This window comes from Oryx dammah, unplaced genomic scaffold, assembly GCF_014754425.2.
Source record: "Oryx dammah isolate SB20612 unplaced genomic scaffold, SCBI_Odam_1.1 HiC_scaffold_9, whole genome shotgun sequence".
In the NCBI taxonomy this organism is placed as follows: Eukaryota; Metazoa; Chordata; class Mammalia; order Artiodactyla; family Bovidae; genus Oryx; species Oryx dammah.
In genome coordinates this window covers 1125171-1147933 of record NW_024070193.1, presented here as the reverse complement: position 1 = coordinate 1147933, position 22763 = coordinate 1125171, and the positions used below count along the sequence as shown (strand labels likewise).

Here is a 22763-nt window from a genome sequence, read left to right as displayed (position 1 = left end):
TGATTTACTATTTCTTTCCATTGTGGTGTCTAGGCATGTGGTGTGATAGTAGAATTAATCAAAAGCAAGAAAATGGCTGGAAGAGCTGTCCTGTTGGCAGGACCTCCTGGAACTGGCAAGGTACTCATTTTCTCTCATTTTAAAAATATGCCCAAGAGGTTGATTTTAATGTCTAAACCAAATTGAATTTGTGTCTTAACTAGTCTTTGTTTAGCTGAATTGGTTATATGTATGTTTTTAAAACTGATGTGCAGTAATACAATTGAGTATCTAAAATCCATGCTTCTAAAATTCAAATTATCCTGGCTGACCTCCAGAGAAAAGAGAATGAAGTCCTCAGAGGGGTCTCATTGTCTGTAATTTGTCTTTTATCTCTTTCAAGTCTCCTTTGCTTTGGAAATATATTTCTGTTGGCCTAGGCAGTCATAAAATCTTGGGAATGACATCTTATTTGGGAGGGAAAGAAAATCGGTCAGCAGGCAATTTTCCAAACGCTGACTTGACGCAACACTGTGCTAGCTGTGACAGATGGCAGGAGAAGGGAAAAAGATTTTTATCTTTTTATCTCCAAGGGCCTAATAGGCTCTCCAGGGCAGAGAGGAAACCATGGCAGCAGGAGAGTCTTCAGTTGAGCACTGAGCTGCAGGGCGTCGCCTGGCCATAAATGCAACTGGCGTTGCAGCAGAAGGTGGCACTCAGGCTGGTATGGCTGGAGGAGTTGAGGCTTGACATTTGCTCTTGGAGCTGGGAGAGGGTTTGGCTTTGCAGGAAAGAAAAGGGCCTTCTAGGCCGAGATGCCTAACAGCCTGTGGGATCTGTGAGGGGCTTGGCCGGGTACTTGAAACACACCATCTGGGCCTGTTTGTTCTTTAAAAGGGCTGCTTGATGCTTCCCTCATAGCTCAGGTGGTAAAGAATCCACTTGCAACGCAGGAGACCCCGGTTTGATTCCTGGGTTGGGAAGATCTGCTGGAGAAGGGATAGGCTCCCCACTCCAGTATTCCTGGGCTTCTCTTAGGGTTCAGCTGTTAAAGAATCCGCCTGCAATGAGGGAGACCTGGACACAATCCCTGGGTTGGGAAGATCCCCTGGAGAAGGGAAAGGCTCCCCACTCCAGTGTTCTGGCCTGGAGAATGCGTCCATGGACTGTCTGGTCTGTGAGGTTGCAAAGAGCTGGACACAGCTGAGCAACTCACTCACTCACTCAATGCAGGAGAGGAGAAGCTTGGGAGTGAGTTTGTAAAGAAAGGGGTTCCACCCCGGTGCTGAGACCCCAGGCAGGTCCCTTAGCCTTTCTGAAGCCCTCCCTGTTGAATATTAAACTGGTAGTTGTAAGATGATGATTTTATCATTTTGAAGTCATATGATTGAATTGCCAGTATATCTTACATTGATGTCTTAAAGTTGAGGAAAAAGGGCTGTATTTGTGAACAAGTAAACTGTAAAGGGCTGTAAATGTGAACTTCAGTTTCCTTTCTGCTCATCACTGTGTGTGTGTTAGTTGCCCAGGCCATAGACCCCATGGACTGTAGCCCGCCAGGCCCCTGTGTCCATGAGATTCCCCAGGCAAGGAAACTGGAGTGGTTGCCTTTCCTTCTCCAGGTTCGTCACTGTATTGTCCATTTATTTGCTTACTGTTCCTTTTCGTATCTTAGACATTTGCTTTCCTTCCATTTTCTCTTCCTAAATGGCATCGTCAGACGTTCCTTCTAGAAGTTTGTTGGTGGCAGAGTCAGGTTTGTGTTAATTGTATTGCCCTTGTTTTGGAAGATAGGTTTGCTGGATCTGTAATTCAGCTGGCAGATGCTTTCAGCGCCGTTTCTCTCGGTGGTATTTCCTACCTTTTGCCTACTGGTGTTGCTTTTGTCTCTTTTCTCTGGGTGTTTTTGGGATATTTTGGTTTTGGCGTTTCACTGTGGTATGTCAAAGAGTGGATTTATTTTCGTTTATCCTGCTTGATATGGATCTGAGTATGTAATATATCGAATCAGTTCTGGGAACTGGCTAGCTTCTTTTTCTTCAGATGCTACCTTTTCTGGTCTCTTTCCTCTCCTGAAATCCAGTGAGTGGCGCTCCCCTGCAGAGGTCCTCCGCCTGGACCACCTTTGCCCTCTGGGGCCCTCTGGCACTGTCCTGAGACATTTTCGATTGTTGTACTTGGTGGGGCAGCGAGTGCTGCTGGCCTCTTGTCGGTGGAGGCCACGGGGCCTGCAGGGCGTCCTGCAGAGCGTGGAGCGGACCCCACAGCGAGCTCTGCAGCCTGAAGCGCCCGGGCCAGGGCCTCTCAGTTTGTCCGCGAGTCTGTAACCTCTTGTCTGTGCTGTTTCTTTGGCCCTGCTGCATTCTGGGTCGCTTCTTTAGGCCTCTCTTCCAGTCTGCCTTGTAGCCTGTGAGAAAGCTTCTCTTCAGTACAGTCCATTGAATATTTTTCATTTTGAAAAATTGGAAATCTACAAGAGTGGAAAGAACAGTTTGATGAACCCCTCTGTACCCTACTCATAGGTAACTAATGGTAAATATTTTGTGACATTTGTGTTTTCTGTATTTTACTTCTGAACCATTTGAAAGTAAGTGCCAGGACCTTCTTTGCCATGATACTGTTATCCACCCAAGAAATGTAATGTTGCTAATAGTATTAGCTAATGTTTACTTCATACCAAAATATCTGTAAGTTGTTTCCATTCTTGGCTCTTTCATTTCTTGTGCTTCTATTTTTTTTGTTTCACTTTGTTTTCATTTTTTATCCTTCTTATCTGAATTATAATCACACGCCTCACGTTGCATTCATGATAGCTTCTTTACTCTTTATCTAGAATGGTCACCCTTCCCTGCATTTTTTTCATTCCTTTTACGGTGCTGACATTTTTGAAAAGTCCAGGACGCTTGTTTTGCACAGTGTCCCACAGCGGTTCTCTGATTTTGTCTGAGAAACACCCAGCACCTTGGCAGAGCACTGCACAGGTGGCATGGTGTCTGGAGCCCGCCTCGCAGCGGAAGGCTGGCACCTCACAGCGGAAGGCTGGCACCACACTGCGTTCTCTTTGAGGGGACTGGCTCGCTCCGAAACGCAGTCTCCTGGGGAGTGACACTGAGCCGTCGGGAATGTCCTTCCACCCGACGGCTGCAGCGTTCTTCAGTGGTCTTTGCCTTATCAGTCACCACATGGGTGGCTGCACAGCGGTGACTTTGTAAAGCTCTGTACCCTCTGTTGACACACGCGTGCTGTGCTGCGCTCAGTTGCTCGGTTGCGTCCAGCTCTTTGCAGCCCCGTGGACTGCAGCCGCCAGACCCTCTGTCTGGGGCTTCTCCAGGCAAGAAGACTGGAATGGCTTGCCAGGCCCTCCTCATTAATGCACATATTAGCTTGCCTTTTTTTTTTTCTTTTTACTTTTTTTTGTAATGAAGAAGCCTCTCCCTCCTCCTATTTTTAAATTTTTTCATTTCTTCTAGATCTGGCTATTTTTGATAGTCTCTTGTTTCTTGTTCATGAAACAATTTCTTATTCACTTTATATCCTGTGTCTGCTTGTGGACTTGTTTGATCAAATCTGAGGCTTCCCTGATCTCCTGATTAGGGCCGAGTACTTCCTGAGAGGACTTGTGAGGGGCCCTGCTTGCCACCACCCCAGGGCACATGATGGGAATTTTGTGGCTTGGGTTTCCTGGCCGTCAGGCCGTGTAGAGTCCACTCTTGAGTCTGAGAGCCTGCTACGGAGGCCTCCGCAGCCGGAGCTGCGCTGAGACTGGCAGGCCTGTCCCTGGCCCTTGGAGAGTCTCTCTCTGCTCAGCTTGTCTGCTGATGTGTGCTCTTGGAGGCTTCTTTGTGCCTATGGCTTCTGGCGTCTGCCACATGCCCAGCCCTCCGGGCATGGTAGCTTCCGCTCTGGATCTGTCTTGACTGTTTCCTCATTCTGGACGTTCTGTAACAGGAGGGAGTGGCTGTGGCTCTCTCAGCCAGTTTGCTGGAACCATGGGTCGTTGGTGCTTTGGTAACATCGTACCATTTTCCTTCTAGGAGATACCAGAGGCTCTCGGCACCTGTGGGTTATCCAGTCCCTCTCCACATGTTCAAGGCATGTGGTAACTCTCCTGCGTTACTGTGTGCCCATGGGCCCCAAGGTTTAGGCAGCTTAACTGAGTGGCTGGCAGGAGTGTGGTGCTTGTTCAGAATGTGGCCATTCCCCTCTTAAGGCTGCACACTCAAAATAATGGGACTTTATGTTTGGATTTTAGAAAAAAAATGTTCATATGAGATTGAAAATAAAGTTGACTTTCTAACCTTGGCAACAACCTCTTTGTGCCACTTGCTTGGGGGTGGTCGTGCAGAAGTAGGTCCTGGAGATCGGGGTTTGCATTCTGGCCCTGATGCTTGCTGACTGACTTTGAGTGAGTTGGAAATTTGACTTTCAGTTTCTAAATCCATAAGACGTGAACTAGACCATCAAGTTCATGGGCTGGCTGGGAGGGTTCAGCGGGATTGCTTGTGCAAGTCAGTTCAGTCACTCAGTCGTGTCTGACTCTTCTGCAGCATGCCAAGCTTCCCTGCCCATCACCAACTCCTGGACTCAATGGGCCCAACATCCATTGAGTTGGTGATGCCATCCAACCATCTCATCCTCTATTGTCCCCTTCTCCTCCTGCCTTCAATCTTTCCCAGCATTAAGGTCTTTTCCAATGAGCCAGTTCTTTGCATCAAGTGGCCAGAGTATTGGAGCTTAAACTTCAGAATCAGTTCTTCCAATGAATAACCAGGACTGTTTTCCTTTAGGATGGACTGTTTTGATCTCCTTGCAGTCCAAGGGACTCTCAAGAGTCTTCTCCAACACCACAGTTCAAAAGCATCAATTCTTCGGTGCTCAGCCTTCTTCACAGTCCAACTCTCAGATCCACACATGACCACTGGAAAAACCATAGCCTTGACTAGACGGACCTTTGTTGGCAAAGTAATGTCTCTGCTTTTCAATATGCTGATGATGCTTATCACAGCTTTTCTTCCAAGGAGCAAGCGTCTTTTAATTTCATGGCTGCAGTCACCATCTGCAGTGATTTTGGAGCCCAAGAAAATAAAGTCTCTTACTGTTTCCATCGTTTCCCCATCTATTTGCCATGAAGTGATGGGAGATGCCATGATCTTAGTTTTCTGAATCTTGAGCTTTAAGCCAGCTTTTTCACTCTCCTTTTTCACTTTCATCAAGAGGCTCTTTAGCTCCTCTTCACTTTCTGCCATAAGGGTGGTGTCATCTGCATATCTGAGGTCATTGATATTTCTCCCGGCAATCTTGATTCCAGTTTGTGCTTCATCCAGCTCAGCGTTTCTCATGATGTACTCTGCATAGAAGTTAAATAAGCAGGGTGACAATATACAGCCTTGACATACTCCTTTCCTGATTTGGAACCAGTCCATTGTTCCATGTTTGGTTCTAACTGTTGATTCTTGACCTGCGTACAGATTTCTCAGGAAGCAGGTCAGGTGGTCTGGTATTCCTGTCTCTTTGAGAATTTTCCAGTTTGTTGTGGTCCACACAGGCAAAGACTTTAGTGTAGTCAGTGAAGCAGAAGTAGATGTTTTCCTGGAGTTCTCCTGCTTTTCTGTGATCCAGTGGATGTTGGCAATTTGATCTCTGGTTCCCCTGCTTTTTCTGAATCCAGCTTAAACATCTGGAAGCTCACGGTTCCCGTCGCGCAGTCTTTTGCAGGTCCCTCTGTCCTACATAGTAGGTGCAGGTATAGTCGGCACAGTCGCCACCTCTTATGCCATCCTTCTGAGAGCCTTTAAACGGAAGCAACTGGATGCCCCTGAGGCGTTTCTTAACCACGCAGTTCTCATTGTTACAGGAATGTATCGGTCGTCTCTTCTGTATTTGGCTGCTGTGGGGTCTGCCCTGCATCAGGCGTGGCACTGTCTCTGAGTTCACACCTGACGTGGGGGAGCTGGGCCCTGAAGCGCTGGGGGAAGAGAAAGAAGAGAGACTGGGAAGGTGAGCAGTTTGGATAGCAGGTGGGCCTGGCCGGCCCACGGCTCTTCGCACAGGAGTCCTGGTTGAGCGCACTGCTACCTTGCTGTCATGCTCTAGAGACTTTCCCTTCTTTCTCAGAAAACAGGAGAGCACAGCTCTAGAGACGTCAGCCTCGAGGGCACACACTCAGGGGCCTGCTCATGTGGGCGGTGGGCTGAGTGCAGTGCCCGGGGGCTGGCGCGAGCCCTCGCTGGGGAGCAGCTGCCTGGGTGTCCACTCTCAGTGCGGCCGTGTGGTCACTGCGGCCCACTGTGGCCAGAGCTTCTTGCTTCTCAGAAGAAGCTACATAACTGTATTTTTCTGTGAAATTTCCCAAATTCAAGCATGGGCAACAACTAAGTTGAAAAATACACCTGAGACTCTGCAGGCCAAAATAGGAGCAGTCTGTGGGCAGTCAGCTTGCTACCAGTGACTAACCCAGGATTTTGATTTGACTGATGAGAAAGTCAGGCATGTGGCTGTCCCATGTGCTCAGGGTCACACTGAAGATTAAACCATCAGCAGGGAACAGAAGAGGAATTTTTACTGGGCCAGTTTTAAAACTGTCTCAGAGATCCACATCATTCTTTAGCAGCTAGCTTCTTGTCTTAGCCTGTGCACCTTGGGAGCTGACCTTACCTGGGCTTTTGTGTCAGAGCTGAGGAAAGCTGAAAGCAGCGTTTAAGGTTCTGGCTCTTTGCGCTTGATGTTTGAGCATATATCTGTTAAGTCTTTGTCTGTTCAGCAGCTGTGGTTATTTTAGCAAAAGTCATTTCGTAGTTTATATGGGCACATTCAGGTGTGACTTTACCAACTTGTAGCCTCAGAATCCTAGCCTGGGTGTCATTTTCCCGATTTGTGGGGCCACTCAGCATAAAGTGAGCATCCGGTCACTTGTTCCTTGATTACTGATTTCGGATGGGCTGTAGTTGATGGCTTCCTAAGTCTGTAAAGATAGAAAGCAGTATCTCAGAGACCCAGCAGAGCTGTCCTGCTGCGACATGGTCAGGACCATGTTTTGACATTGAGGGAACAGTTTTGGAAGCCTCTGCTGATTCTGATGGGAACATGATCTCTGGAACCCTGCTGCCAGACTTTGAGGCTCCACTCTGCCATTTTCTAGATTACGGTACCGAGGGCGAGTTATTTAAGCTGTGTCTCAGCTTCCTCATTTGTGAAGTGGGGAGAGTAGTGGTGTCCAGCTCATACGGTTAGCGGGAGGGGCGTGTGCAGCCCTGGGAGCTGGACCTGTACCGGCCGCGCCTCAGTCGTGTCAGCCGTTGTGATGACAGGGACTGCTGGAGAGGCCACTCACGTTAGATGGACTGCACAAGAGTCATCAATGTTTACTGTGGACCGTGCAAGCAGTATTAGAGCTGAAAGGGCTAGAATTCCGTTCCTAGTTAATGATTCCTGCTTATAGTGCTCCTGAATCACTGTTATTTCAAGAGTGTGAAACAAGTGCGTCTCCTTTGTTTTTTTGTGTAGACAGCTCTAGCTCTGGCTATTGCTCAGGAGCTGGGGAGTAAGGTCCCTTTCTGCCCGATGGTGGGGAGCGAAGTATACTCCACGGAGATCAAGAAGACGGAAGTGCTGATGGAGAACTTCCGCAGGGCCATTGGTGAGTACCCGCCCGCGCCCGCCGAGGCTTGTCCTCACCTGCCTCCTCCTGGCGAAAACGCCTCTGGGACTTGTATTTGTGGCGCTGCTCTTTTTCTCTTGGCACCATTAGTGTTATCTTTGCAAATGAAACAAAACCCCAGTTTTTCTAGAAAGTGCTTTAGCAACCAGCAAACGTGGGCCCCAGCTATGGTTTGGGGTTTCATCTGACAGAGTAGATTCTCTTGGCAGCCTTCTTGTGCTTTCAGAGATGACAGGCCACTGAAGAGGTTTTGGACGTGAGCCAGCAGCTCTGTGTGTCGTGCTGTCGGAGCGCCGGGCCTGCATGCCCAGCCGGTCAGTGAGCAAGGAGCTGTGTGGGGCTGCAGAGCTTTGAGGCAGTGGTGCCAGCCTCGCAGGGCCTGCAGCTGCCTCGCTTGTAATGTGCCAGGCCCTCTCCTGACCGTGGCCTTTTCACTGCCCAAGAGGGAGTTCTCTGCATTTTGCATCTGACAAAACAGAGTCTCATAAAGTTAAATAACTTGCCTGTGGTGATCTACCTAGAAAGTAGCAGCAGAGGCATAGTCTGAGCCTACACCTGTCTGACCCTGGGGCCCATGCTCTGACTGCATACAGCGAGCAGAAAGGGACTGCTCTTCCGAAATGCCCCTCATTCCAGCCAGGACTTCTGGGGCCTTCTCCTGGTCCCATGCCTGCGGGTCTGGGTCTGGGGAAATCTAGTCTCCCTCAGACCTGCATTTATCTCTAGGATGTACTTGTTGAGTAACGGGTGACGAACACTTGTCAGAGCACCTGTGTCATTGTGGAGTCCCTTTGGTTGTCAAAGCAAGGTAAATATTCTCAAGAGGGACGTTTACTAGTTTAAGTTTAAGAAAGAGTGGGTTTGTCTAAGCCCAGAATTCTTTCCTCAGGAATCTGGCGTCTAGTCTAAGGGCGTGTTGAATAGGGCTTTTGCAAATGATGCTGGGTGAAAAGAGAATCAGGTGAAGAGTGGTTTGGGGTTCACGAGGACTCCTCTGTCTGGGATGGAGAGTGAGAGCGGAAGCAAGGAGCTGATGAGGGGTCTGAGCGACAGGTGTTGCGGTGTGGACCAGCCTCGTGGAGGTGGAAAGAAATGGCTGGATCATGGGTCCAGTTGGATGGTGGAGCGATGACATTTCCTGAAAGGTTAGACGTGGGGCTGGAAGAGAGAGGAAGTGCGGGTGCTTGCCGAGTGCTGCCGTTTTCGGTGGAGGGGAAGTGTGGAAGGAGGGGCTGTTGAATGTCACTGTGGGCGCAGCGGGCCCCGCCCCTCAGTGGCACCCTCGTTCCCGGCCCATGGCGGGGGGCGCTCAGCGCTGCTCTGAATGAGAGGAGCGTGCACTTTGGGAGCAGGTAGGAGGAGACAGAGGCTTCTGCATCTCAGCTCCGCATCTGACCGGTAGGTGTTGTTTGGCTTACACAGTGTTTTTTAGTAACTCTCGAATGAGTTGCCAGTGTTTGGAAATTGGGATATGTCCTGTAAAATGAGAAAAGCTTTCATTCCTGCACAGCCATGGGGGTCCCAGCAAAGCAGGCTAAGTTCTGGATTTTTTCTGACTGAAAATATTTTTTTACCCTGAAACACTGGATTTTTTATGTAGCTATTTTAATTGAAATATAACATTCACATAGCAAAGTGTAAAAATACCTATATTTTAACAGTAGTGAAGTAGCTGCTCACGCAGCCACCGTTCAGCTCAGGGTACAGAGCATCAGACGTGGCTCACGCTCCCCCAGGCGTGGCCCCTCGCCTCCCACGTGTCCCCACAGGGCGTGAGGGCCGCGGCAGTGGCTTCTGAGCAGTCGCAGCCCAGTACACCTGTGTGTGTCCCGGGCCGTGTGGCTTAGTTTTGCCCCTTTCTAAACTTTCTCTGGACAGACTTCACTTTAGGCGCCGTGTCTTGCTTCCTTACAGCTTTTATCTTTGTAAGGTTCGGTTCCTGTTATTACATATTGGGCTCTCTCTGGAATAACAGTGGAAATGGCTCACAAGACCCTCTTTCTGGTTTAACTTCTTCCTGAGTACTTTTCAAGAATTTGAGGAACATGTGCCAGAGATGTTATTTAACTCAGTAGCTGATGAGATAAAAAGTAAGATGTTACAATCGGTTCCAGTTATCTGAGTACTTTTAAAATATATTTTTATTTATTTAGAAAATTATTTTCTGAAATTGGTAAAAGATGATAAAGCTCACCTTTACCCGAATGCGTCTTAATTTAAATGCCTTAAATTTTGAAAAAAATGAAGAGAAATTTCCCGAGCACCTGGCCAGTGATTGGCCGTTTTTGAGGTGAGGGGACCGTGTGATCCCTTTGATGGCAGCAAGGTGAGGGGGAATTTCTTGATCCTGCCACAGCAGAGAAAGGCAGGCCACTGACTGCCTTCAAAAGGGAGCCCTGTGCATCTTTCTCTGCCTTTCGTTCCTGTGAGGCGGCGGCGGGGGGGAGGAAGCAGTGAGCTGACCAGAAATGAAAAGCAAGGAGTCTGTGCCGCTTCCTTGACGTGATGAAGACCCCTGTCAGGGATTTAGAAACCTGAGCCAGCAGATGAAACCTGTGTTGTTCTCGATGTCGTTGCCAGAGAGAGCACCAGCCCGGCCCCTTTCCTGGCTAACAGCCGGATTCATTGTCCGTCCACACGTCCCCTGCCTGCTTGTCAGCACAGAGCAGCTTCTAAACAAATGCAGGGCTGGTGAGAGACGGGAATGCCTTTCTTCCCCACTCAGGAACCTCGTGTCTCCGTTGTCTGCCAGGAAATGGAAGGAAGCCTTCCATTTGAAGGCGCTTGTCTCTGTGGGCTATAAGTTTTGATTTAAAAAAAAAATCAAAGTTCATTTTAAAAGTACAGAAATTTCCATGTTGTCACAATCTTCTGGTGCGTTCATGTCGTTTGGAAAACTTTTGTCTTCATTCTTAGGAACTAGGCATTAGGTGTGGTAGAAAGGAAGTTCAGCCTCTCCTTTGGGGCTACTCTCAGACTTCCGTTTGTAGTAGTTGGTCAGGTCGAATGAAGGAGGGTAAAACTATTCCTTAACTCTAATATCTGAGTCTTTGTCCTGATTGGGTTTCTGGGCAAAGAAGGAAACCAACCCAGTGATAATGCTGGGTTTGAAAGTGGGAAGTACCTGAGAGTCTGTGGAGCTACAGGCCCGTGGGATCTTTCTCTGTCAGGACAGAGACGCTGATGGTGAGGCACCCAGCCACCACAGGGCTTCCCATCCTCCCCAGCTGGTGCTGCCATGCCATGAGCAGAGCAGAGCTCTTGGTTCATTCTGTAGATGAGTGTCTCAGCTGAGCTTGTGTGCTGTGATCATCTGGGGAGCTTTAAACTCCTAGTGATGACAGGGCCTGACCCCTGAAATCGGAATGCAGTCAGGGTGGGGTCAGGTGAGTCTGCAGGGTGAGCCCGTGACTGGACACAGTAGAGACCTGGAGCTGTACTCTTAGCTTCACCCGGCAGTTCTCTTCCTTTGCCTGGTCCTGCTGCTATTATTTACTTGAAGTGAAGTCCAAGTCGCTCAGTCGTGTCCAACTCTTTGCCACTCCATGAACTATACAGTCCATGGAATTCTCCAGGTCAGAATACTGGAGTGGGGAGCCTCTCCCTTCTCCAGGGGATCTTCCCGATCCAGGGATCCAACTCAGGTTTCCCGCATTGCAGGGAGATTCTTCACCAACTGAGTCACAAGGGCAGCCCCATCGTTTACTTAGACGTTTCTCTTTCTGTGTTTTTAAAGTGACTTGGTAGTTGGGTGTGTACATCCAGAAGAGTGCACGGAACTTCGGTGTGTATCTTGCTGGGTTGTTTCAAGCTGAAAAGCCATGAAACCAGCTCCCAGTCCAGAGAGAAATGATCGCCAGTGCCCCGGAGCATCCGTATAGGGGCAGCTCTCCTTCCGCTTCTGAGAGTCAGCCTTGTTGTTGCGAGTAGCCACGATCGTTTCCCATTGCTCCATGATATTTTTTGGTATGAATACATCACAGTGCAGGTGGCTCTTCTACCGCGGGCAGACAGGGGGAAACGTTGCCAGTGTTTGGCAAGTAAGAATGACGCTGCGTGACCATTGCTGGCTGTGTCCCTGCGTGCACACGTGCACTGCAGCCTTGAGAGTATAAACCTTGGAGTTGAACTGGAGGGTCACAGATATTCATATGTTCAACTTTAGGAGGTGATAAACACCACATTACTTCTAAACCAACTCACTCCCACCAGCAGTGTCCTGCATCCTTCCCAACTCTTGGTGTTGCCCGTCTTTTTAATTTTAGTGATTCTGGAGGTTGTAAAGTAGCATTTCATTGTTTTTTCTTTTATTAAAATTTTTATTTTGGAAACTATCAAGTATCCAAGAAAAGTAGTCAAGTGGTAGGAAGGCTCCCCATAGCCCCATCTGATTGCAGACCTGCTTTCTGACCTATAAATATTTGTGTATCTCTGGAAAATAAGGACTTAAAAATGCCATTTTCACCCCTAGAGGAAATTAACAATGAATTCTTAAACATCAGCACATGCGTAGTTAATGTTTAAGCTGCAGGCTGTCCCATAAGTGTCATAATGTGTTTCTTTCAAAGTGTTATTATGCCATTAGGATACAAATAAAGGTCCATATGATAGATTAGGTGGCATGTATCTTACATCTTTTGAGTCTGTGTTTCCCTTATGTTTCTATTGTTACCTTTGGGCAAAGTATAAACTAGATAGACAGCGGGGAGGCCATACTCAAGGGCTGGCAGAATGGGAGTGAGGGGCCTGTAGGCACATGTTGACTGGAAGGGGAAGGCCAGGGCAGGTTCCCTGGGAAACGCTGTCAGTGAGCTGGCCCTGTAGTGTGGTGGGAGGAAAGGGGTCCTGGAGAGGGACGAACCCTTCACCTCACCCTGGGGCTGCGTCTGTGCAGTGCTTCCCTCCCCAGGACCGTGTGAGCGAGGCTGACTCGATTCTTACAACGTGGAGGTTCTATGGTAAAAAGGCTGTTGGAAAGTGAGAGAGCGCCGGGCTTCTCAGCACGGTTTGTCCTGCCATCTCTCTTCCAGGGCTTCGGATAAAGGAGACCAAGGAGGTGTACGAAGGTGAGGTCACGGAGCTCACCCCGTGTGAGACGGAGAACCCGGCGGGGGGCTACGGCAAGACCATCAGCCACGTGATCATCGGGCTCAAGACGGCCAAGGGCACCAAGCAGCTGAAGGTGAGGGCGCGCCTGCAGGCACTGCGCTGCTGAGGCCCCGTGTGAGCGCGGCTGTGCAGGGGCAGCAGATGGCACCTGCGGGCAGGGCTGGCACACAGACGACTCAGTGAGGCTGGCTGCTCCTCGTTGACGCCGAGGAGATTGTGTGTGTTGGGACCTGAGCCGTGTGCCGCATCCTGCGTCCCGCCAGGGGAGCACGTGTCTTGCGCCTGGCTGCTGACTGCTGGTTCCAGGGCTGGCGCTCACAGGAGACGCAGCTCTGAGCGGTCTGGGGAGGGCTGAGGAGCCGTGACAGCGTGGTCTCGAGGGGCCGGGTGCGGGGGCCCGGCTGCCGTCCCTGCTGTGAGTCGGGACCTTGAGGCCCTGGTGGCTTTGCTGGGGGTTCTGCCTAGGCCCAGGGCTCTGTGGAGAGCGTGGCGGCGGCAGTGGAGACGGTCCTGGGTGACCTCCCACCCCTGTCCCGTAAGCCTTGAGGAGACTCTGGTGTAAGACGATGACTGAGTCTGAAGGTGGGACGCGACTGAGAGTGCGACACCACAGGCCAGTGAGGACTGGCAGCTGCCGCCGTTGTGAGATGGAGCAGCCTGGCTGTGGCTTTGCCGCATTAGTAATAAGGAATAACCCTTTCTTCACAGCACTTAGTTATTGTATGTGTCAAGCCCTGGGCTGAGTGCATCAACAAACCTGTGTGTGTGTGTAATCGCCCTTATTTTACAGATAAAGAGCCCTGAGGCACACGGGGAGGTGAAGCACTTATCCTAGGGTCGCACAGCTAGTTAGTGGCGGGGCGGATTCTCCGAGCCTTACCGACTGCTGTCTGCGCTGTAACTTGCTGTGGGACCTTTAGGCGTCCGTTGAGCTCTCTGGGGGCTCCATTCCCCTATCTGTAGACTGCAGTAGGTTGACCATATAATGTCTCCATCTTTGCCTTCCTCTGCGATTTTATCGTTCTTTGATTTTGTACGCTGGTGTCTCGGTCACTGCTTTATGGAGATCATAAAAACGTCGCCTCTCCAAAGCGCTATTCCTCTTTGTCCCAACAGGGTTCCCATCTCAGGAGCTTGCCTCTGCAAGGTTCTCTCTTAAACCTCCCCCTCAGCTCTCCCATTCTGTATTAATTACATTTCTTAGCAGGATCTGCCACCTTTCCAGTAATTACATCTTCAGTCAATTCATTTGGGAAATTAACTGATACAAAAATACTTGATGCCAAAAAAAGAAAAAAGAATGTGTACTATCCAATGTAGGATAGATAACGTAAGGAATACAGTTTAAATTTCAGTTATCCATAAAGCTGTTTGGCACAGTTTCTTTAAGAAAATAACAAGCGGATGAATGTTTTGCTTTCAAAATGAGTACTTTCTGCCACATTGAGCATCTGTGCAAGCTGTTTGGAGAGACGGACGCTTCAGTGTGAAGGACAAGCCTCTGCCATTATGGAGTGCCGCCCTTGTCCCACCCCCACGTTAGCCCGCCACACACCAGCCTCAGCCACGGCAGTGGTCCAGGAGGGTGGAGCCCTGGGCTCCTGTGGTTACTGTTTGTAACAACTTCACTGAGGTCTCATTTTAAGTAAAATTCACCCATTTTAAGTGCACAACTCAAGGAATTTTGATCGGTTTACAGAGTGTTATAGCCATCGTCGCAATCCAATCTTAGAACATTTTCATCACCCCAGAAAGAAACCTCATGCCTGTTTCAGTAACTTCCCATTCCCACCCCCAGGCCCTGGCAACCGCTGATCTACTTTGTTTCTGTATATTTGCCTTTTCTGAACACTTCATAAAAATAGAATCATACAACATGTGTTCTTTTATGTATGGCTTTTCCTACTGAGTCCTGGCAAGCTTTTATTCTAATTTTGTTTGAGAGTTGAGAGTAATAGCTCCCCTTGAAGTTTAACAGAGAGAAACATCTCTAAATAAAGACTCCTTACAAAAGATGCGCTCCCAGAATATCGATCGCCGAGGTGGCCCGAGTCTGGACGATGTGGAGAAGGCAGCTTTTCCCAGATGTGCTGCTTTTCCTTCTGGAGATAGAAGCAGTTGGGCGCAAGGAGCAGACACTGGGATTTGGGTCCACTGGCTTCAGAGAGACCCTGGCTTTATGTCCCTTTGAATGAATCGCATCTGTGATGTAACTGCGCCTGGGTGCTGTCATGCGGGTGAAGAACGTGAAGCTCAGAGAGCCTCGTCTAAACCACAGGCCTGCCGAAGGGCAGTCGTGGGGAGTAAACAGGCTCTGTCCCTGCCTCTGGTGCAGAAACTGCTGCCCCCACGCGAGGTGGGGAGGGCCAGGGATTGCAGCAGGGAGAGCAGTCTCAAAAGGGGGTGTTAGGGCCTTTGGTCCCATGGACAGCGCGGGCCCCACCTGGAAGTGGTTAGAGCTGTGTTTGCCAGTTTGCAGCCTCTGGAGTAAAAGGAAGGAGGAGCTTAGGTCTCCCTCTTTGCCCCTCTCCTGCCTGCTCTCTGGGATACGCAGGCTCTAGAGCCCGCCTCACACATATTCACACACGCATTCTTTCTCCGTGTGATCACTGACTACCTCAACTCTCATATGGGAAGCTGCCTTACAGTATGTCAGAATATGTGTATTGTATATATAATACGTGTATTATAGTTCCGTGGTTCACTTTTTTTTTCTTTTTTTAAGCTGGACCCCAGCATTTTTGAAAGTTTGCAGAAAGAGCGAGTGGAAGCTGGAGATGTGATTTACATCGAAGCCAACAGTGGGGCCGTGAAGGTAACGCCACAGGGAGAGCCGGGGGCGGGAAGTGGCCTCTCTCCTCGTGGGGTCTGGGGGGTGGGAGGGGCGCTGGATCTGCTGCTCCTTTATGTTTAGTCAAGTTTGCTTTTCCCTTTATCTGCATTCTTTAACCTTCTCATGACGAAAACAGACAGTCTGTTAGAAAAACACTAAAACCTGTTTGGAAGGGGAGAACAGTGAGGAGGTGAAATAGCGGTAGTCATTTCCAAATTGAAATGTGCAGAGTATTTAATCTTCCCTTTATCTCTTTGGTATTTTCTTCCCAAGATATATGCATGTGGAAAGGAACGCTGCTTTAGTATCTGATTTCCAGGGTCCTGTACAGAGTTCCTCACTGTTTAATGGATGAGCATAATACTTCATATCGTACACTAAATCACCCACCTACAAAAGAGTCTGAGCAGCCCCTCCGTCTCCAGTTAATCTGCTGGATTTGCCCTTTATCGGGAATTGCATGCAGTTAAAGCAAGGGGGAGATTCTGGGAGAAAGTGTCGGGTGTCCTCCTCAGCTGGGTTTTTGGAGCCCAGCGATGAGCAGATAGCGCCTTCTCTTGGCAGCAGGGGACCAGGCCACGTTTGGAGTTTGTCAAGGCGCTGTTGGCCGCAGTTGGGACTGGAGACTTGTGTCTCGCTCTGAGTGGCGTGGGGACTTGGCGGTGGGCTCCCTGGGCACTCAGGCTTCTCTCTGTCTCTGTAGAGGCAGGGCAGGTGTGACACCTACGCCACAGAATTTGACCTTGAAGCTGAAGAGTACGTCCCCCTGCCCAAGGGGGACGTGCACAAGAAGAAGGAGGTCATCCAGGATGTCACTCTGCACGACTTGGACGTGGCCAACGCGCGGCCCCAGGTACCGCCCCCCGGTCCTGCTGGGCAGCCGCCGCCGGCCCTGCTAGCGCGCTCCTTCTGTGCGCTGGGGGGCTCCTGGACGAGCTGTCGGTCTTGCCACTTCTGAGGGCAGACAGTTCTTTTCTGCCTGTAATGTTTGGCAGTTAACATCGTCGAGAGCGCCAGGGGGCTCCTGTGTTCCAGTTCAGATGCTCTAGTCACAGGTGGCGTCCTGCGCATTGCTCTTTCTCCCAGCCCAGCCTCCGGCCTGAGCTGCCAGCTTCTCCCTGGCTTCCCTCCAGCACTGGCTCGGGCCTGGGGTGCTCTGGGTGTGAATGGTAGGGAGCAAGAGTGTTCTTTGAGCCCTTTGCAGGGTTTCAGAGAGCCTCACAAAGCGGTCTTCCCCTGCCCAGCAGAACTCCCAGTTCTATAGCTTTGAGCTGGAGCTGTCCCTCCTCCTCATGTGAGTAGAAGATGGATGCTTGTGTCCTGACTAATAAAAAGCGTGGGGAAGCGCGGGATGACTTTCTGTCGTCTCTGGGGAACGTGTGCTTCAGAGGACTGACTCTTTCCCCACTGGTGGTCTTTGGGTCTGGTTTCTTCTTCATCCTAAAAGAGGCTGTCCCCGCTAGCAAGGGAACAGGGTTTCTAACCTGAAATCTGATCCGTGGGTGTTTTGTCCCTTGGAGCCTTGGCCAAGAAACTGCTGAAGAACCTCCGGTCGGTCTGTGCAGCAGCTGCCCCAGACCAGCCTGTGGGAGCCACTCGCCCGAGTCAGCTCAGGGACTGTGTGGCTCCGATACTGATTGGCTCAGCTGATGGTCACTTTGAGTCTTCAGGTTTTCTATGACTTCGGGCCCTCTGATTTTCTCTTTGCTCCTCTGAGAAGAGGGCATACTGCTTCCTATCTGGCGGGGCTGCTCTGGGCATCAGATGTCCTCAGTGTCAGGAAACATTTACCACCTGTCACTGCTGTGCGTTCAGGGACCTCCTGTGTGCCTGGTAGGGCCTGGCAGCCCCAGGTGACTGTGGAGAGCTAGCTTCTGGCTGCCTGCACGGAGGCGCTGGCAGCTGGAGAGCCTGCCGTGGGGCGGCCTGCTGCGCCGTCAGGCTCCAGGCCCTGAGCAGCTCTGGTCACTAGGCCTGGTGAGAAGATGCATGCCCAGAGTCGATGCCCCCCTACAGGGCTGGGGCCGCGGGGCAGGCTTGGAGCTTCCTGGGAAGTAGGATGTGATTCCCGGCAGGTGGGCTCGAAGTGAGTCCTGGAGAGTCAGGTACCCAGGGAAGGGTTGGCAGTCCTGTGGAGTCAGGCAGGCATTCGGTACCGGGAAGAGACATGGCTGGGACGAGGGTTTTGCTAGATTCTGGCAGGGTGGGGGAGCCTCTTAAAAGTCCTGTGCTGAGAAGCTCCTCACGTTTCCAGTGCAGGTGCCAGGGGTCTCTGCTTCTCAGGACCCCTATTGAGTTGATCAGTTGGTGAGGGCCCCTGGGGGAAGTGATGATGAGGCGCTTGCAGCTGCCTTAGGGAGCGAGACTGACCCCTGAGCCTTCTCTTGTGCAGGGGGGACAAGATATCCTGTCTATGATGGGCCAGCTCATGAAGCCCAAGAAGACGGAGATCACAGGTGAGACGAGACGTGGTGCCAGGGCCCGAGCCTGGCGGCGCATGGGGTCCTGCCCTCCTGACAGTGGGGCCCGCGCTGGGTCCGCACGCGCATCCCGAGAGGGAGACAGGCGGCCACAGGCGCATCCCGCCCGCAGCGCGCTGCCCGCTCGCCCCGGGGGCCCCGGCCTGCCTCCCTGGGTGAGGCCCCAGGCCGGCTGCCCCTTTTGGGCCTCTGATTGGCCTGCTCCTCTTGCTAGCTGTATGCTCCTGTTTTTTCTAATTACCACAGGTAGCTTTGTTACTTGAAAACTGTCAGCATTAAAGCTGTTTTCTTTCCAATCTCAGCCAGTAAACCCCAGAGCACTGTCCTCATGGTAAACGGCCTCTCCAGCCCCGCCTCGTAGCTGTGGCGGAAGGTGCTGGGTGTGTGGGCTGCCCCCTCCTGCTGATGGGACAGGCGCTGGTTTGGAGAAGGAGAACCGTCACCTTGGACAGTTACTCAGTTTTTGAGATGCTTGTCCCTCTTCGAGCTCTGAGATGGGGCCTCTCCTCAGACCTTGTCATTCTTCACAGGTTTTCCTCCAGAGAGGATTCTGAACGCACCCTATTCCTTCTAGGCGCTTGTCTGAAAGTTAATTTACCGAAGCTTTGTCACACAGGCCATAAGAAAGGGTCATTTACTCAGTATAGCACAGGGGAATTTGCATATGAAAACTGCCCATCTTCCAGGCCCTGGTGTGAGATAATAAGGCCTGGTGGGGAGTGTGACAGAGCAGACCAGGGGTGTGCACCCTGGAGAAGACAAGCGTTTACAAACTTAACACAAGTTCAGGGGGCGTGCCAGTGCTCTGGCTTTTAGGGAACAGCGCTATTCTCAGATGAAATTGAAGCCTGGAGTGGGGTTGTAGCCTGATGGTGGGGTCACACAGCTCGCACTCAAGCCCAGCGCTAAACTTGGGCTTGGGTGGGATTCGGAGGCAGTGACGAGAAAGGTGATCGCCTCCCCACCACACTGACGCTGCCTGTCACCCTCGTCAACTCCTAGATAAACTCCGGGGCGAGATCAACAAGGTGGTGAACAAGTACATTGACCAGGGTGTGGCAGAGCTGGTCCCAGGCGTGCTGTTCGTGGACGAGGTCCACATGCTGGACATCGAATGCTTCACCTACCTGCACCGCGCACTCGAGTCCTCCATCGCCCCCATTGTCATCTTTGCGTCCAACCGAGGCAACTGCGTCATCAGGTACCGGACCCCCCCAGGCTCCTCGGTGTCTCCAGGGCCACGTCACCCGGGCGTCACCCGTCGAGGTGGGGAGGAGGGCGCCCTGTTCCTCCTGAGGGGAACACTCGGAGTGGCTTGATTTCACTCCAGCAGTCACCCTGTTTCTGCATGGGAGGGCTTCCTCGTGGTAACTGGGGTTCCCGTGGGTGTGACTTGGTCATGTGGTTGGAGTGGGCAGAGGAAAGGTCGGGTGGGCCAGCCCGCAGCGACACGGCCTCCGTCCCACGTGAGCTCCCCGAGGTGTGTGTTGTGAGTTCACTTTTCAGATGAGGAAGCAGGATGACACAGCATGGGGTGCCCCTGGCCACAGACAGGACAAGAACCCAGGCCTCTGACAGTGAAGCCTGTCCTTTCTTTCTGGCCCAAACCTTTTCTTGGAGCCACACTGGCACCTCCTCCCCAATCCCCAAGGCCCACCTTCAAGAAGGGAGCCCAGGGGCGTTCCTGGTGGGCCAGTGGTTAAAATCTGCCTTGCAGTGCAGAGCACATGGGCTCTTTCCGTGGCCCAGCAAGACCCCACGTGCTGCAGGACGCCGAGCCTGTGCACCGTGGCTCCTGAGCCCGAGGACTGGAGAGCAGCCCCCACCCAGCGCAACTGGAGAAAGCCCACACGCAGCAACAAAGCCCAACTCAGCCAGAAAAAAGGAACAGCTTTAGAAAAGGAAGGGTGCCCAGAGGCCTCGCCCTCTCCAGCGCCCGAGTGAGCACCGTGTGCCCAGTAGTTGGCTGCCCGTGTTCTGCACTCCCTGGGTGTGGGGCCTGCTCCCGGCAGTGCTGGGGCACGACAGGGTGGTGCAGGGGCCTCTGCAAGCCTGCCGCACAGTGGCGAGGACGGCAGGGCCCGGGGACTGCATGCTCCTGGCCCAGGGGGAGCGGGAATCTGAAGAGAGACCCCAAGACCATGAATGTCTCAGCACAGAGCTGCAGCCAGGGCGAGTGAGGACCCTAGGCCTGCCTCTGTAGAGGAGCTCTGTCTCCGCCGAGTGCGTACGGCAGCCGTGCTGTTGGCTCTGGGGCGGGCCCTGCACAGGTGGCCATTCTCGCCCACGGTGAGGGTCTGTGTGCACGCTGCACGAGCAGGTGGCAGCTTCGTGCAGCCCCTCTTTGAATCCCTGTAATGCTGTCTTGTCAAGAACACTGCTCGTCACCGTCACAGCTGTCTTCTGGTCTTGAAGGGAAGGCAGCTTGGACCAGGTCCAGGCCAGCCAGGGCCTGGCTACCTGGGCAGCATCTGGAAACGACACCTGGCCTGGCGAGCCCGGTGTCCGGCCACACAGACCCCGTGTATGTTTTCTGGACTTCGCTTTGGTGGGGCTTGGCTTCAGGGTGACAGTGGGCAGACGGGCCCAGCCTGGACAGATGGCGCCCCCTGCCGAGGGAGCCCCGAGGCCAGAGCCGATCCCGGCTGAGAGCTGGGCCAAGAGCTCTCAGGATGAGAGTCCTCTTCGCCTCCTGCCGTCTAGGGAAAAAAGAGGCACGGGAGGGTGGCCGTGACCTCAGAACCTACCTAGTGGGGCCTGGGGAACTTGGCCCCAGCCCCATCCAGAGGATGTGTGTCCCCGAAACCATTTTCTCTAATACGTTGTCTGAAAGAAATTTTGTACCTAAGAGTCAGAGCTTAAACACATTTCCACAGTCTTTGGTCTCTAATTCCTGAGAAGTGCTTAGTATTTTTTAAGCAGAGTTTTTTGTTTTTGTTTTCCATTTAAATTTTTAGTTTTATGGACTCAAAACCAAAAGAAAAATTTTAACACATATTGACAAATTCTGTTCCTTTGTGCTTTTTCCCTAATGTTTTTCTTTAAACTTTTTATGTTCACTGTCTCTGAAATGAAGATGGTTTATCATGAGCGTTTGGCGAATTGAGATCTTCTAAACTTTTCCCAGGAGAATATCTAAATAGGTTTTAAAAAGAGAAACATACAGCCTAAACAGAATTAAATAACTGAAAATTAAATGTAGTTTTTAAAGGTTATTTTGTTTAATATGACAATTACAGGTATACCAAATACTAAGATTTTAATCATGATAGAATTTTTTCTTTATAATTCTTTATTATTTTTTTTAGAAATATTTGTTGGTGAAAAAGATTTATTTCTTTCTAATGGCATCTTAACATTTTGCCTTTGCTACTAGTCTGTTTCCTTTACTGTTTGAAAAGGTCTTAATTATTTTTAAGTATTAGATTTAGCATTTATTAATGTAGCATTTTGTTCTTTTATTTTTTCATTGTGGTAAAATGCATAGAACATAGTTTGCCGCTTTAGTTATTTTTAAGTGTTGGGGAGGCCAGAACTGGGGGCCTGCTGCTGTGGCCTCCTAAAGTGGAGGCAGAGCCCCCGGCTCAGCTCGCTGGGCTTCCAGACGCGGCTGAAGCCTGACACGTGTGCCGCAGGGTCTGCCCGGCACACAGCCCGCTGGGAGCTGGTGCTGTTCAACCTGGTGGGGTGGCCATTCACTGGTTTGGCTAAGGATTCGAGAGAGAGACAGGCAAAAGTTATGATTGGACAGTTCCCCAAAAGAAATAAAATAACTAATGAACACAAGGGAAGGCATTCAAATGATTCATTAATAATCAAGGAAGTGCAAATTCAGATGAGGTGTTAGACCTTCCTTTTCCTAGAACTTTAAGCAGCAAACTGTGAGGCTGCTCAGTGCTGGCTACAGTGTCGTGGGGCCAGGTCGCTCACGCGGCTGCAGACGTGAGCACATTCCTTCGTTCAGCCGTTCGTGTGTTTAGGGAGATGTTCAGGGTTGTGTCCGGCTCTGTGAGAGACGCTGAGGAGATGTTCATGGCAGTTCTGCCTAAGACACTGTTAGTTAGAACAGCAACACTAGGGACCACTACGGGACTGCCCAGGGGTTTGGGTCCAGTGAGGCTCGCCATGGGCTGTTAACAGTGAAACAGCAGGGACAGGAGTGACCCGAACGAATGCACACACTTAGGGTAACACAAGCTGACGTGGCAGATGCCTATATGAGCAGTTTCACCGTGACTCCGGGTGGCTTTCTCCTCCTCCCCCGATTTCCTGTGGTGTTGATAGTTGCAAAAGCAATGGCACGGTTTCTGATCCCACCCGAGTGAGTCTGTGTCCTCTGCGGTCCTGCTTCTGACTCTCAGGATGAGAGCTAGCTGCTTTGTTATCACCGGGGCCTCGGCCATGGTTCTGCTGTCCAGAGAGGCCCGAGTGACCTGGAACTTGTCGGCCTTGCAGGGGCACGGAGGACGTCACCTCTCCTCACGGCATCCCTCTCGACCTTCTGGACCGAGTGATGATTATCCGGACCATGCTGTACACCCCGCAGGAGATGAGACAGGTGGGCAGCCCCGCCCCTCCTCCCCGCCCTCGCTCACCCTCCGGGTCCCTGACGCTGGGCAGGACGGCAGGTTGGAGCCCGGGAGTGTCTCTGGCCCCCCACCGTCCCCCATGGAGCTGTCGGCCGCGGGCGTGTCTCCGTGCTCCC

General features: G+C 51.3%; 1 protein-coding gene across 1 annotated transcript in view; it reads left to right on the top strand.

Annotated features, from left to right (window-relative positions):
- The window catches only part of RUVBL1 (RuvB like AAA ATPase 1), a 30611-nt gene that overhangs the window by 3396 nt on the left and 4452 nt on the right, over positions 1–22763 (top strand). Inside the window, exons 2-9 of the mRNA XM_040246647.1 lie at positions 34–120; positions 7483–7615; positions 12667–12818; positions 15471–15560; positions 16282–16431; positions 17971–18034; positions 19061–19259; positions 22514–22616. Of these exons, the coding sequence (XP_040102581.1) occupies positions 34–120; positions 7483–7615; positions 12667–12818; positions 15471–15560; positions 16282–16431; positions 17971–18034; positions 19061–19259; positions 22514–22616 (978 nt within the window). The remainder of the gene's footprint in view (positions 1–33; positions 121–7482; positions 7616–12666; positions 12819–15470; positions 15561–16281; positions 16432–17970; positions 18035–19060; positions 19260–22513; positions 22617–22763) is intronic.